The 16,134-nt window shown below is 36.4% G+C and overlaps 1 protein-coding gene across 19 annotated transcripts in view; it reads right to left on the reverse strand.

The window, feature by feature from the left end:
• Positions 1-16,134, reverse strand: part of Agtpbp1 (ATP/GTP binding carboxypeptidase 1) — a 205,994-nt gene that overhangs the window by 149,128 nt on the left and 40,732 nt on the right. For 18 of the 19 annotated variants that reach the window (XM_087204808.1, XM_087204799.1, XM_087204794.1 and 15 more), the window contains 5 exons: positions 10,464-10,588; positions 4,806-4,873; positions 3,130-3,193; positions 2,572-2,718; positions 1,907-2,038 (listed from right to left, as the gene is read on the reverse strand). In XM_087204808.1, the coding sequence (XP_087060934.1) occupies positions 1,907-2,038; positions 2,572-2,718; positions 3,130-3,193; positions 4,806-4,873; positions 10,464-10,588 (536 nt within the window). Of the gene's footprint in view, positions 1-1,906; positions 2,039-2,571; positions 2,719-3,129; positions 3,194-4,805; positions 4,874-8,604; positions 8,679-10,463; positions 10,589-16,134 lie in introns of all 19 variants that reach the window. The other variant, XM_087204801.1, reaches the window with a different exon arrangement.

The following is a 16,134-nucleotide window of genomic DNA, read 5'->3' on the forward strand; positions in this document are numbered from 1 at the left end:
AATGAAATAACTGTGAATAACTACTAAACTACTTTGTAAATAGATTATAAGTTGTGGGTTATTTGTGGTACACCACTGAGGAGTCCCTCTTCAGGGTAAGACGGAAGCATTTCTGAAAATAATGCTTTGGCACAGACTTGAAATATAAGTAGGAGTTAGCTAGGAAAAGAGCTGAAGTTAATGGGTAGATACAGTTCAAGAATGTCTCTGAAGACAGGGGTATCAGCATAATAAACCTGAGACAACAAATATCGTATGTGCAGTTACACACTGTTAAACACAAAGTATCGAACAAAACACACAAATGGCAAGATGAGGTGGAGAAAGAAGGTCAGAAATAAATTAGGAGCAGGGTGCGGTGGCACACATCTGTAATCCCAGTACTCGGGAAGGCTGAGGCAGGATTACAAGTTTGAGTTCTACCTGAGAAAGTTAGTGAGATCCTTCTCAAAAAATTAGAAAGGGCTCCATGCAAAGGCCCCAGGAGGTTCAACAGAAAGGAAGAAGAAAGGGAGGATCGGAGGGAGGGAGGAAGGGAAAGAAAGGGAAGAAAGAAATTATGGTAAATCTTTGAAGTTAATTCCTTCAGGCACAAGGAATTGCGCAAAAAAAAAAAAAACAAAATGCATTTTCAATGAACAGATTTGCATTTTCAATAAACAGGTCAGGACCTACAGCACTCTGGAGAAAATGGACCTGAGACACTGTAGATGGCAAAGGTCTGAGTGAGATGTAATATGGACCTTAACTGAAGCAACTCAAGGAAAAGGAGGGGACAATTTTGGCATTTCATACAATGTGCAAACAATTATCTAACAGAAAGTCTGTGCCTACCATTTCAATTCTGAATATTATTTTTTAAAATTACAAATAAAGCATTTGGCCAGCTTTCTAGGGGCTGAATCAATAAAATGCTGCCAAAAGTGCAGCTCCTAATGTTCTGTGGGATGGTTTGAAATCTTTCCTGTTTATCACTCCATTATCCCTTCTAACTGTACCATTTCCTTCACTATTTCATTCCTCTATGTGCTGTCTTTCATTTCCTTCATTGGCATATTACGTGGTTTTTCTGTTTTATCTCTAATCCAATTCAGCCTTAATTTTTAAATTGACTTTCTATTTTCTAACATATGATTGTTATTTTTTCCTTTCATTCCTCTACTTTCTTTCAGTTTGTTTCCATTAACTTCTTTGGTTAGATATCAAATCCATTTTCATATGTTGTTTATAATTATATAGATATTCACAATTTAAGTGTTCACAGCAATCTGAGCACATTTAGCCACAATGTCACAGAGGTACACATGCACACACACTTACGTATATGTGTTTATACATCTACACATAAACACATACATCTATCACTTTATCATTATTTTGCAATGATAGTATTCTGTAACAACATATACTACAATTCCATTTTAGGTTCTTTCATTAGACACTCCAATTTCACAGTCAAAAACTGAAAGGAAAACGCACACCTCCCAGGTTTGGGACCTACCGTGGCTAACTGAACATCCATGTTTTAGGAGACATTTTACCCAAGACCATCTCTCTGTGATCCCTCTCCTCTCGAGTTTCCTGGAGGCTCATCTATGATTTATTTTCTGATCTGCTAATTCCCTATTGATTGCTGAAAAATAATTAGCCCCAGCAGACTGTGCTTGTATGCCTTTGTCCTTAGCTTTCTTTTATTCATGAAAATCCGAAGAGGTATAGTTTTTCCAGCTTCTCATGTTCTTATCCCACGTTGCTTTTGTAGCTGAACTTAGTAGTTACAACAAGCTATATTAAATCTTCTTTCTATTTCCACAAATTTGAGAGGTTTACAGAATTTAGTTTAAAATTTTCATTTTGTATAATTTCACACTACTAAGTTAACTAAAATCCACTCCAAAACACTCACAGTTGGCAGAATATACTCGTAAAAGCTGAAGACAAGGTAGAACCAAGCGATGATTCTGCAAATTCTGTTTTACCAAATTCAGGGTTATGTTCAGCGCTCCATTAATTCTAGCTTTCACTCCAAATTTTTTATCTATGTAAAACAAGACAAAGTAATTTACTAAGTGTAAGTTCTGAATGAAAGTCACATAGCAATGACACTGTAAATTTATATTATGAATTCATATCATCAAATATGAAGTTAACCTGAAAAAATTAAAATTGTAAATTTGGATGATTTTTAAAATACTCCATACACTTGTAAAGCATGGTTTGAAAAATGTACCAAGGGGCAGAAAAGGGAATAGGGCAAGAGTATAAGGCTGGAATAGCCCAACATGGGATGTCAAGAGAGGAAGAACTTCACTGACCCAAGGTACATGCAGGCACACAAACACGAGACACACTGTGATTCTGAAATATCTGTCTTTTTTCTCTCCTTAACAGAATTTGCGAATTTCATATCCTCAATTCTTACAAGTAACTAGATGACTAAAAAAATCCATTCCACTTCTAAAACCAACAAAAAGCACCATTTTAGATTTTAAAACTTAAGCAGTTTCAAGGTAGAAACAAGGTTACAAACACGGTATTAGCTTTTGACAATCACACTGGTGAAACCCTGACCTTTTGGTCCAATCTTGGCAAGAACAGAATGAACCTGGACCACCAGCTCTTCATGTGGGGGAGATTCTTTGCTGGCATTCACAAGTAATTGTAACAGTATCTGTGAACCACCTTTGGCAACTAAGAAACTTCCTCTTCGGCCTCCACCTAAAATTTAAAAATCAAAACAAAATCTTTGAACAGTAAATCTTCCCTAGTAGGTATCACAACTTGTTAGCATTCAAAAAATATTTAAAATGATGACTTCTAAAGTCAAACAAATATACTGAAATCATATTTTAGTTTACTTCATTTACTGATAAAAATAGCACACAAAGAATAAACACAGAGATGCACAAATTCTAAGGTTCTGGCTCTGAAACTTAGAGTGGCGAAGGTAATGTGAAGGACACTTGAATATACCAAAACAAACCAACAACCAAAGAGTATGGCACCTCAGTTTCCAAATTCCAGTATCAGAGTACCTTCTAAGTATTAAAAAAATAATAATAAAGTACACATAATACATTGCTGATGACTATTCACCTAGAAATGAAATCAAAGAGAATAAAAACTTACCAGCTGATACCAGCTCAACCAGAATGCTTAAAATATTTAGCGTAGTTTGAAGATCTTTCGTGTTCTGAAATAAATAGTTTGCTTTATTAAAACACTGAAAACTTGTGATTTATAAACTTCTGAACCTGCTGGAAACCACTCATATTTTCCAAAGACCTTTCCAATTTCTCTAGGAACAAATATATTCAGATTTTAACTATTCTCATTACTTCAGTCTCTTCTCCTTGCCTGTAAGAATTTTTACAAGTCATTTGAGCTATTTTCTTGCAAGAGAAATTTGTCATTTCAACTCATCTTTCTACCAAATACATGCCCTATGGATACTATTTTGTACCTTGGCATTTACATATAAATAAAGAGCTTCATTTTTGAAGGCCTACAGGATAAAGTCTGTTATAGGGTTATATCATTTAGTATGTACATTATCCCACTCAATTTGTCCTACTCCACTTATTAAGTAATCCCTCAATCCTCTGTGTGAAATGCCACCTTTACCAAACAGTACTAAATTCTCATAAGCATTGGGGGATTTTCTATTTTGTTACACTAATATCCATCTACATGTATCATTGCTAAACTATTTTAATTATTAAAGTTTTATAATGTTCTTTGAATTCAATAGAAATAGTCCCTTCTCATTTCTTTTTCAGGAATGCTCTTTCTATTTCTGCATATTTTTCCCTGTATAGACTTCAGAAGCCAAGACTGCTGGTATTTCATTGAGAATGCTCTAAACTCGTAGATCCATTTAGGGAGAAATGTCATGTTTATGCAGTGAAGACTTTCTATCAAAGAACATGAATTTGGGCTGGGGCTTTAGCTCAGTGGTTCCTCCACCTGCCTCCCAAGTACAAGGTCCTGAGTTCAATCCCGGTACCAAAAAAACAAACAAAAAAGAACATGAATTCATTCCTTATTCTTAATATTGCACTAAATAAAATATAAAATTTTGATTCTGAATACACCCTCCTTAGCCTACTCAAAACTTTTACCCTTACACAGAAATTTAATCATTAATATATGACATGTGATAAAAATATGAATATTTAAATTTTAATAAATTTATTACAATAAAAGATAACTGCCATTAATCTTCCTCAAAATATTACCCCTCACTTCAAAAATACAAGTTGTGAGATATAGATAGATAGATGGATAGATACATAGATAGATAGATAGAAAGAAATAATCTGGTACCGCACAACTTCTGGCTCTTCCTCAAAGTCAAAATGACCACAAAAGCTAAACATTCTGAATCAATTCAGAACATCAAAGCATCAAAAACAGCACAACAAAAGACACTTGCAAAAAAAGACTTCTACGACTGCTTCAGAAACTGGCAAGAATGATGGGATAAGTGTGTTCAAAGCAGGGGGGAGTATTTTAGGGAATTAATGGCAATTTGTCTTTTACCATAATAATTTTTTATTTTAACATACACTGTATTTTTCATCATACCTCATGTATTTAGATGTTTAAATACATACCAGATGTTTAAATGACACCACCATTCCAAATCATAATTTAAAACATAAAACCAGTTTTCATTCACTAGTTTTATCTCTAAGAAAAAAATTTACATTTCATGTGTGTGCACACACATGTTGGTTTTCTTCCTTCAGTACTGCTTCCTATTAGTAGTTACACAGTTAAAGAAAAATAATCATAGTGTTTACCTCTAAGGTTGACAGCAGAACATCTACTGCCGTAGAACCTTTGGCTGTCATTTCTCTCCTTGTTTTTTCTAAAAAGTAGAAAGCAAATATTTTTAGCATGAATGAAAAAAGGTACATGTTTTATTGCATACAGCTGTTATAAAATCAACCAGTCTCTACTGTGTTAGCAAACATCTCAACTGTCTTCTAGATGCTCTTCCCTCAGTGGCTGTTTCATTCTGTGGAGGCTTCTAGAGCTCAGTTAACAAGCCCTTCCTTGCATTTCTTCTCAGTTCTAGGAAAGAATCTGTCCATTTAAAAATCTTAATCCAATAACAGTGCAGGTAGTAACACAGTGCAGACCACAGTAGGAGCAACCTACAATGGTAGGTTTATCTTGGTGAAAACAGTTTATCAAATTAAGTGAAAGCCAGGCTGGGGATTTAGCTCTGTGGTTACGCCGCCTGTCTTGAAAGTGTAAGGAGCCAAGTTTGATCCCTGGTACTAAAAAAAAAAAGGATAACAAATTAAGTGAAAGCAGACACCTAGTATCATTTTCAAATGTTTTCATTATAATACTACTTCAAAATTCTGAATCACATAACATTTTTAAAAAACAACTGAGGAAGAGCAACTTCTATAAGAATCTAGAGATAAAATCACCGAAATAATCCTTTCTCTCACTAGAATGGAAAAAAATGTATAATATTCCTATTATTTAGAAGCTCTAGATTTTCCTCACAAGTCTCCATTAATTAACGAGAAGAAAAGTAGATAGACCAGCATTTAAGAAAGGAACTAATATTTACCATTCCGTGTACTTTTCCTACATTATCTCATTCATACCTCACTGTAACCCTGGAATGATTTCAACTCATTTACATTCACTTAAGCATGCTTTACTGGGTAGTACTATGTGGTCCACCTTGCAGAAAGTTCTATGTGCTGCTGAGAAGAATGTGTATTTTGTTGTTGTTGGGTAGAACACCCTGCAGATAACCATTAAATCCATTTGTTCAAAAGTTAGGTTCAACTCTGATATTTCTTTGTTGATTTTTCTGGTTGATCTGCTTGTGATAGTGAGGTATTGAGGTTCCCTATTATAACTGTGTTAATGTTTACTTGGTATTTTATGTCCAGTAGTATTTATTTTATGAAGTAGGGTGTTGTGTGGTGCACATATGGCAATACAGTGATGCCTCAGTTCACAAACTTAATTCCTTCCACGATTCTTTGTCACCCGATGCAGAGTTCTCAAACAAAACCATCCTAAAACAAAGTACCACTGTAATTGCTATCTCTTCCTGTTGGATTGTTCCCTTAACCAATAAGTAGTCTTCTACAGTTTTGATGAGTTTTGGCTTGAATAGAAGATAGCTATACCTGCTTATTTGGGGGTTCCTGTTGCATGAAATATCGTTTTCCACCCTTTCATTTTCAGTCTGTAAGTTTCTTTTGGTGTTAAATGTGTTTCTTTTATACAGCATACTGTTGAATTTTTTTATCTTGATTCATTCTGCCAGTTGTGTTTCTTTTTTTTGGTACCAGGGATTGAACTTGGGACCTTGCACTTGTGAGGCAAGCGGCGGAACCACTGAGCTAAATCCCAGGCCCCTGCCAGTTGTGTTTCTTGATTGGAGCACTGAGACCATTCACATAGAGAGTGACTACTGAAAGGTACTGCCTTGTTTCTGTCATTGCTTTATTTCCTTCTTGCTCATTTCCTCTTTTTCTCCTTCTATTTAACTACCTAGTATATTCATCCTATTAGACTTTTAGGCACAGTTAGCTTCACCGTCTATTTCTAGCACATCCTTGAGAATTTAGAGAAGTGCTGGTTTGGTGGTCGTCACGAGTTTCTTTAGGTGCTCTTTATCATCTAAATGCCTTCATTTCTCTACAAATTTTTAAAGAAGGTTTTGTAGGATATGTCAGTCTGGGCTAGAAGCTATTTTCTTTAAGAGTTTGAAATACTTCACTCTAAGCTCTTCTGGACTTGAGGTGTGTGCTGAAAAGTCTGCTATAATTCTAATGGATTTTGGTTTATAAGTGATTTCTTGCTTTTCTCTAACAGTTTAAGGTTCTGTCCTTATGTTGGATTATTGGGATTTCAATTATGATGTGTTACAGAGAGGTTCTTTTCTGATCATGACCATTTGGGGTTCTATATGCCTCACTGAGGTGTATTAAATTCTTTTCCCTTACTTAGAAAGTTTTCTGCTATTATTTCAGGTATATAATGCCATTTGTGCTATCTTCTGACTTCCTACTAATTCCAATTAATCGTAGTCTTCTTTGTATCATCTAGAAGCTGTTGGATCCATTTTTCATATTCTCTTGTTTTTAAGGTATGTCTCTCTCCAACAGCAACCCTGTCTTCTGGTTCTGACACTGTCCTCAAACTGGTTGCTTCTGCTGACCATACTTTCAATAGGTTTTGTTTTTTGAGGGGAGGGGGGCCAGGGTTTCACTATGTAGTTCAGGCTGGCCTTGAACTCACTATGTAGCCCAGGCTAGCCTCAAACTTGCTGTGATCCTCCTGCCTTAGCCTCCCAAGTGCTAGAATTATAGGCATGCACTACCATGCCCAGTCCTCAATAGATTTTTAATCTCTTTAATTTGTTTGGTACCTTCTTAAAGACTAATTCTTTGCTAAACTGATCATTCATGTTTTTGTTCATTTTGTTTTGCTCAGCTAGCTTTTTATTAGTGCCATCTTTAAACTCACTTATCATTTTGTTTATTAAATCCATTCTCTCTTCAGTTTTATCTTCTGTGAGCTTGCTGAGCACCTTATTTGTCTGGTTTTTATAAGTTTCCTATTACACTTTCAAATAATTCAACTGTGTGGATTTTGATTTACTGTCTCTTTCCCTCAATGCCCCATGTATTAGCTTTGGGGGAGTTGAGGGTTTTTAGAAGCATTTTGTTGCCTTGTCTGCTCATGTTTCTACTGGTGTTTTGTTTTGTGCTAAGGTTTGCGAGTTGATTATAGTGGAAGACTGTTGCTAGTATGGAGACCTCTTTAGTAAGTGCTTTTCAGTGATACACTTTGGGTATGACCTTTGCTTCTGTCCCAAGATCCAACCACTTCTATTTATTTGGAAAGGGATAGTGCAGTGTATTTGGCCCGCACCCAGTTCCTTGGGAATGAGCCACAGAATTGTTAATGACACAAGGGCCATCCAGATATTGGCATACAGAGAAAAATCAATCAATAGCAACAAAATCAATAACAGTAACAGTGTCAAAGAAAACCTGGATATTGACATACTGTAAGAAGCAGTAATGTACTACCCTTAACCATAGAAAAGAGATCTATAATTATAGTATAAATACTAAGACAAACCAAATATTGACATTCAATAAATATGTACTAAATGTTGCATCTATACCTCCACTAACAACCCAAAAGTATACAGTTTACTATATAAAGATTCATAAGCTTAATGGTTATACAAGCAAGGATAAAAGAGACCGGGACACAGAGAATGAAACAAGTAGAATCCGAAAAACTAATCAATGGAAGATGAGAAGCAGGAGCAATAAGATAAAGGATCCTATTGAGGAAATTAATAATATTATATAAAGTAGCAGAAAAGAACAAATAAGAAAAAAAGAGCAAAATAAAGGAAAAAATATTAAGAGGAAGAAAAAACCCAAACCTCAAAGAAAAAGAAAGAAAAAAAATTGAGTTAAAAAAAAAACCTGTATTTTTGAATGATTGGTTTCTTCCCAGGATCTGCAGTCTTGGAATTCAGCAAGTCATGATTTTCTCTGCTTAGCTTTATGGCCTGTGGGTTTGTGAGGTGTCCCCTACCTCACTCCAGAGGCTCCTATCTGTACATCCCGGGCAATGTCAACCATCCAAGAGAAGGTGTGTCCTTGCTCACACTGGTAGATGGAGAAAGCAATTAGACCACTCGTCTCTGATGGATACAGGCAACAAGTCGGGGTTTAAGCAGACTGCTGGACTTAATGCCAGCCCTTTCAGATCTAGGCCCCCTCTGAAAGTCACACATGCCAGGCCTGGTTTCTCACCACAGAGGCCTAAGCTTAAACTTCTCTGGGCATCTAAGTCTAACCGGCACCCTCTCTGCTGCTGTCTCTTTTGGCTGTCACTGTGGGAAGGTAACACTGGAAATCCTGAAGTAGAGTCATTGTGGCTCAGTCTTAATCAGCTCCTTCCCAAAATGGCACCTGATTAAATACTCTCTGGCAATATTGCAGGCACTGCACTGGGTCTCTTCTCCAGCTCTAGCCTGTCACACATAAGTCATTTTCAGAGTAAAATTCCACTGTTTTGTAGATTACAATAGTGATGGGCTTTTCTTTCTTTTTTTTTTTTTTTTTGGTACCAGGGATCAAACTCGGGTCCTTGCACCTGCATAGCAGGCAGTGAAACCACTGAGCTAAATCCCTGGGCCAGTGATGGGCTTTTCTTGAGGCTGGTGTTGTTGGCCTGGTCCTTTATTTCTCTCTGAACTGCCCAACTCTCCAGGGCTTACCTTCTCTCCCTAGATGTTGGCCTTGTCCCACTAGATATACTTTAAATTTGCACAAGCACTGCCAAATTATTTTCTCCAAAGTTTGTAATAAGTATTATAACCCAAACAGTATATGAGAATACACTATTTCCCATGCCCTTCAACAGCACCAGATGTTGTCATTCTCCCTAATTTCTGCCAATCTGACTAAATTATCTTTGTTGTTTTGATTAGCAGTTCCTGAATTTTAAAATGGTAAAGAAACTTGTCATGTGTTTACTGGTTGTTTGCATTTCTTTTTCTTTGAACTATAAATTTCTAATCTCTCCCAAGTGGACAGGCAATTAGATTACATCTGAAGTGATGGGACAATCTTGCATGACTAACATACAGTGTGCTGGCTTACTAAATCAAGGAACTATTAAACAAAATCATTGCATTATACAACCTCAAGGAATACTATTTAGGGGTGACTACCCTAGCGGTAGGTGGCAAGGTGGGAAGAGGGGAAGTGTGGCTGCAGTATGGTTAGGAGTATATGTTCAGTGGTGATACTGGAGTAGGGGCTTCCAGGTTGAGATAGGCAGAGTTTACAATAATGGGAGCAGATAAAAAAAATATTACCTAGCTGGGTAGAGTAGCACATGTCTTTAATCCCACCACTCTGAGAGGGCTTACGCAGGAGGATTACAAATTCAAGCCCAGCCTGGGCAACTTAGTGATTTAGTGAAACCATATCTTGAAATAAGAAAAAGAAAAAGAAGCTCAACATGGTGGCACACCATGGCTTTAATCCCAGAACTCTGAGAGGCTGAGACAGGATGAGCAAAAGTTCAAGCCCAGCCTGGGCCACTTAGCAAGACCCTGTCTCAAAATTTAAAAAAAAAAAAAATTTAAGGGGATGCGGGTGCTGGAGATCTACCTCAGTGTGAAGGCCCTGAGTTCAACCTCAAGGAATAGAATGGAACAGAATAGAATAGAATAGAATAGAATAGAATAGAATAGAATAGAATAGAATAGAATAGAATAGAATAGAATAGGGCAAGGCAGGGCAGGGCAGGGCAGAGCAGGAGAGAGGGAGATAGAGACAGAAGCAAGGTAGAGATAGAGAAAGGGCTGGGAACATAGCTCAGTGCAAACACCCTCAGTTCAATAATAAATGCGTTTCAAAAACAAAGAGATTAAAGCTTACCTTGACTTTGAACCAGATGAAGAATTTTTGATGTAACATGTCTACCAGTATCTGATTCTGCAGATTCAGTATTGATCTTCTCCAGCTGAGCCAAGAGTCCCACAACCCGAGAATTATTCGTAACACTAAAGAGAATGTTACTTTACATTAGGGCATATTCCATATCAATTGCAAATTCAATACTATAAAGATCACTACTCTTCTAAAAACATTAAAGCACTTATACATATCACATTTCCTTACTCTGCTTTGTAAGATAATATTGCTAAAATTCTGATTTAAGAAACTACTTTCAGAAAACTACAAATCACAAACATACATTCAATCCCACTAATAGTCCAGTAATTTCTTTTTCTTTTTTTTTTTGTTACCAGGGCTCAAACTCGGGACCTTGTGCTTGCGAGGCAGGCGGCAGTAGTCCAGTAATTTTACATTACAACCTGAACTTTCACTCTCCAAGACTTGTTACACTTTCTCTGCTCTCCTCATAACCCTAAAAATCCCTTCAGAAGGGTACAATTTTAGAAGTGTCTGGGAAGACCTCATTGAGAGGGTATCATTTAAGGACAACCCTGATAGAAGCAAGAAGTTAGGAATCAGTCATGCACATTGTAGCAGAAAGAAGACGTCACAACCAAGACCCCAGGGCAGGAGCACATCTGCATGTTCAACAAAGAAGTGATCCTGTGGCCAGGGCTGACCTAAAGGAGGATGGTAGTCAGAGATGACCTCAGAATTGAGTACAGACACAGTGGAGAGCACAAGACGACTGAAGATCACTTAGACTCTTGCAAAAGACTTTGGCTTTTACAGTGAATGGGTTGGGGAGTTTTTGAGCCAAACAGTGATGTCTTCTCACTCTCAAAACAATGCTCACTTCTGCTTTTTATGCTGAGATTCACAGAACAATCCCTCTATGCTCACACTTGACATTCAACTTATTATCTATCTCTAATTTATCATCAATCTTTCCCTTTCAATTGGATATCTATCAGCACACAAATATAATCTAGGCTCTTCTACCATTCCCTGCTAGTCTTTGGAAACAATGTCTGTACTTGCACCCCACACTCCCTCACACAGGGCTCATTTTCCAGACTGCCAGTGTGCCTTCTGCACCCTCAGGCCTCCCAAAAGCCTCACTTCTGTCCTTGTTGTAGTCAGCATCTGAGCAGTGCCCCCCGGCCCCGTCTCTTCTGACCCGTCTACCTCTCGGACGTCATTCTTTATAACATTTCCCTCCCTCACCGGGATGCAGCCTACAGAAAGTATTAACGGGGCTTCTGGGTCTTTATATTTGCTGTCCCTTCACCATGGAGGACATTTCTTAAGTTTTCATATGGCTTTCTCCCCTCATTTCAGTTTGCAGCCCCAATTATAAGGTCACCTTCCACACGCCCTCCACTTCCAATGGTAAAATATATTCTTAAAATTTCTCACTGTTGAAATTACATCAATTTCATGAAAGCAGAGATTGTTCATGTCTTACTCTACACAATCATTACTTAGAACACTAGCTAGCACAGAACAGGCAAGACGGAGGTATGTTTCAGAAGGAACACAAAAACCAGGACCATATAAAGAACAATATACTTGTATTTTTTTCAGATTAACAACTGGACCCAATGCTTTAAACATGGAAGTATTTTACCTGAAAAGGTCTCTAGAGGTTGAAAAAATATATTGAGCATATTATTTGTAATATTTAAAAATAATTATACACAGTTCAATGGTACCAAAACAATTAAAAAACAATTATACACAATATTTCCCAATTTTTCAGATAGCACAGTATAGAAATAAAGTATAATTATGTAAAAATCTTCAAATTAACTTTAAAACTGTAAAAAAATGCACAGTATATTAACACAAGTCTTTAAAATATGCAAGTCAATACAATACATTCCTGTATGACACATATTTTATATGAAATATATAAGTACATATAAGCAATATATACATATAAAATACATCACAAATAAAAACATATATATAAAGACACAGATGAATATGATGAACATGAAATTCAGAATAGTAACAGCCTCAAGGGATGAGGGCGAAAAATGCTATCAGGCAATAGTATGCTCTTTATCAGAAATGCCTAATTTCTTAGGTGACTAGTGTTCATAGTATCATTCCCTATATTCTTATAGTTTTCATAATTATTTCATAATTTTTAAACAAAAATTCTGTAGAAATAAAAATAAGTTTACATGTTTAATATTTTATAAATTTATTTTTCTTCCAATGTTGCAGAAAGAATGAATGGTTCCTCAAAATTGCTCATCATTTTTCTGATTGAACCCCAGGCCCCACATGTTAGAAGAGCAAAAACTTAATATTGGAAATTTCCAAAAATGGGGAAAAAAAGAATATAATGAACTATCATGAATTCTACAATTCATGAATAACTTTATTTCATACATACCACCTTCAAGCACATACATCCCACTGGCTAATTTCAAAGCAAATGTCAGAAATTGTTTTCTCTGAAAAAAATTTGGCATTATCTATTTTCTAAATACATAAGGACTCTTTAAAATGTGTGTCCTTAATATTACAACTATACCAAAAACTATCAAAATCTAATTGTAGTCATATTTAATAAATTATCTTTCTCATTTTCTTGAACTATGAAGTTTATACAAGTCAGAACCCAAACAAGGTCTACAGATTGCTTTTGTCATAATCTATAAGCTTTGGAGCATTCTTTATTTCCTCACAATCTGCTTGCTGAAAAAGCTTAAATGTAATATAGCTTCCCACATTCTGGAATTTGCATCACAAACCCTTGGTATCATTAACATGCTTCTGTAACCTGTATATTTCCTACAGAACAACAGCCAGATCTGAAGATGTGAACAGTGCCTGGTTGTTGCCCCAGCCATCACGTCATTAAAGGCTGTCAAACACTAAGAACTTCACCATGCCATTCCCTCTTCATTTGTTAACTGGGGTGATTCCATGAAGAGAATTATAAATAATTCAATAAAGATTCCTTTCTATATTTGGTTATCCATACGTAGACTTCATCAAATAAAAGCAAAGATGATGACTTTGTGTATGTGTGGTTTTCTGAGATGGCATCTCGCTCCAGATCTCAGGCTGGCCTTGAACTCATTATCATCCTGCTTCAGCTTCCCAAATGCTAGGATGACAGGCATGCACTCCCATAAGGGGCTGAATTTTTAATTTATCTGCATTTACCAGTTTTCAGAAGAATAAATTCATTCCCTGAAATCCTACACAATGATGAATGAAGTACAGTATTTTAGTTTCTTATAACAACCGAAACTCATAAACATATTTGTTATGTGTTATCCACTATAAATTTTAAGTTAATTGTCCTATCTTTGATCAATCCAAGCCTCTTCACGTTGTCTCCTGAATCTTTTAATAGAAGTCTTTGATAGCAAAATAGCTTTCCAGTCTGATAAAGCTCTTAATGACCAGCAATTCTTTAAGTATGGTTTACAAAATTCCCAGGGTACCTGAGACATTTTCAGAAAATCTCCTATGTCAAAGCCCATTTTTATAAAATACTAGGGCACTATTCCCTTTTAACACTGAGTTGATATTTTCACTGATGGTACAAAGGCGTGGTGGGTAAAAAAGTGACAGCACAAATCAAGGTAATGAGTGACAACAAATTGTACTAGTGTTCACTGTATTCTTCACCACCATGCACTCAGTTTCTAAAAATGCCAACTTCATCAATGAGTAGATTATCTTCTCAATATTCCTTGTGTGCATAAAACACTTCCGACATCCCCTAATATAACACTTGGGAGACAACATTTGTGCAACTGAACTGCAAGCTGAACTAGTCACATTTTTCAAAGAACATCATTACTACTTCAGAAAGCAAAGGATAAACTGATTAGACAGATACTATGGCAGACATTTTTGTGAAAATAATCAAAATGAGCTCAATTACAAGGAAATGATAGATGTTGTCAATGATAAAATCTGGGCTTTTGAGCTAAAATTATAATTCTGAAAAACATCAATCTACCATAATGACTTCAACGGCTTCCCAATATTTAAAGAATGTTTGGGGTTAGGGATTTAGCTCAGTGGTATAGAGCTTGCCTAGCAAGCACAAAGCCCTAGGTTCTAGCCCAACACACACACACACACACACACACAATTAATCAGTGGTGATATTAACAACTGTAATTTTTATTTGAAAATATATAATATTTACAAGATCAGCATAACTCACTGAATCAGTATTTTCCAAATGACCAATTTATGATGTTATAAGTTCAAACATGAGTAAAAGAACCATTCATTCAAGACAGATCAATGGATTTTAATGTAAAAGAGTATAAAATGTTCACAATTATAGTTTTAGATTCTACATTGAAACTATACCAAAGAATATCCATTTCAAACAACATGGTTTTAGTTCCAAACTATATTATATTTAAACTATTTGTTCCTCATTTACAGCTACTATTCTTGCTTTAACTATGTTCAGTATGGGCCATAATTCGTATGTCTCACTTTTAAGCAGCTTGAACTGCTGGTGGTACATGTGTGACTATCCTGTTCATGACTGTACTACTTCTACCACTGGTGGTACCAGCCGCCTGATGGGACAATCATGCATGTACTACTGGCAGTTCAAGCTGGTAGGAATATCTGAGGCCAGACATTTTTCTTCACATGCTTCAACAAGAATACCACACATAAACATATACATGTATAGGATATATATATACACACATCTATGTGTTTGTATAATTTGTCTGTATCATGACAGATTGAACTGAGTCAGATGAAGAGAATTTAGCTGACTTACATTAAGCCAGACATTAAAAACTCTGTAAAAATGTAACAAAACAATGCCACCCTTCTTACTATTCTTTGTTTACAAATATTTTAATTTCTTGGCTTTAATTTCATTATGGTAGCTATCAATGTGTACCATAACCACATAAATATTTTTAGAGTCAGCATTAGTTTAAGAATATGAAGGGAGCCCTTTGTTGCCTTTGCTACCTTGTGCCTGCCATGTTGTTTCTCCTCTGTGATGCTTGTGTGGCATTCCAGCCTCAGAGCCAGCTGATTATGGACTGAAGCCTCTAGGAACTGTAAGCCAGATAAACCCCTTCCCCTCCAACTTTGGGTGTCGGGTATTTTGACTCAGCAAAGAGAGAAAAGTAACTAACACAGCAATTTGGTACCAGAGAAGTGGGGTCGTTGCTGGCCATTACCTGGCCATGTGGCTCAAAAGCCTTTGGAACTGGCTTATGGGAAGGGGAAGAGTTAGGAAAGATCTAGAGACCTTGGCTACAGAAGCAGCCCTGGAACGCCTTAGGCTGTTTTGTATGGGAGATTCTGGTCAGAGCTCAGAAGACCAGAAAGGTGGTAAAGACCAGGCTCGGGAAATTTCTGATAGGAAGAAGCACTGCATTGGCTATTAGACTCCAAAATATAAACCCCGCCCCTTTAAAGAAAAAAAAAAAGAAAATGAAGGGATTATGAAGTCAAAAAGTTGAACACTAACATTCTAGGCTCTGCACATTTTATGGTCTTAATCTGGATCTGACCCTTTCTTCAAAAAGTGCTGGTTCTTTTTGGTGAGAACTGTTATATAGGATACCACAGTTTGTATGAACTGTGGAACAATTTTCTTTTACAAATTTCTATTAACTCATATTTG

Source organism: Heterocephalus glaber, unplaced genomic scaffold (assembly GCF_053883595.1).
Source record: "Heterocephalus glaber isolate CG9 unplaced genomic scaffold, H.glaber_assembly_v1.0 deba00000546, whole genome shotgun sequence".
Lineage (NCBI taxonomy): Eukaryota > Metazoa > Chordata > Mammalia > Rodentia > Bathyergidae > Heterocephalus > Heterocephalus glaber.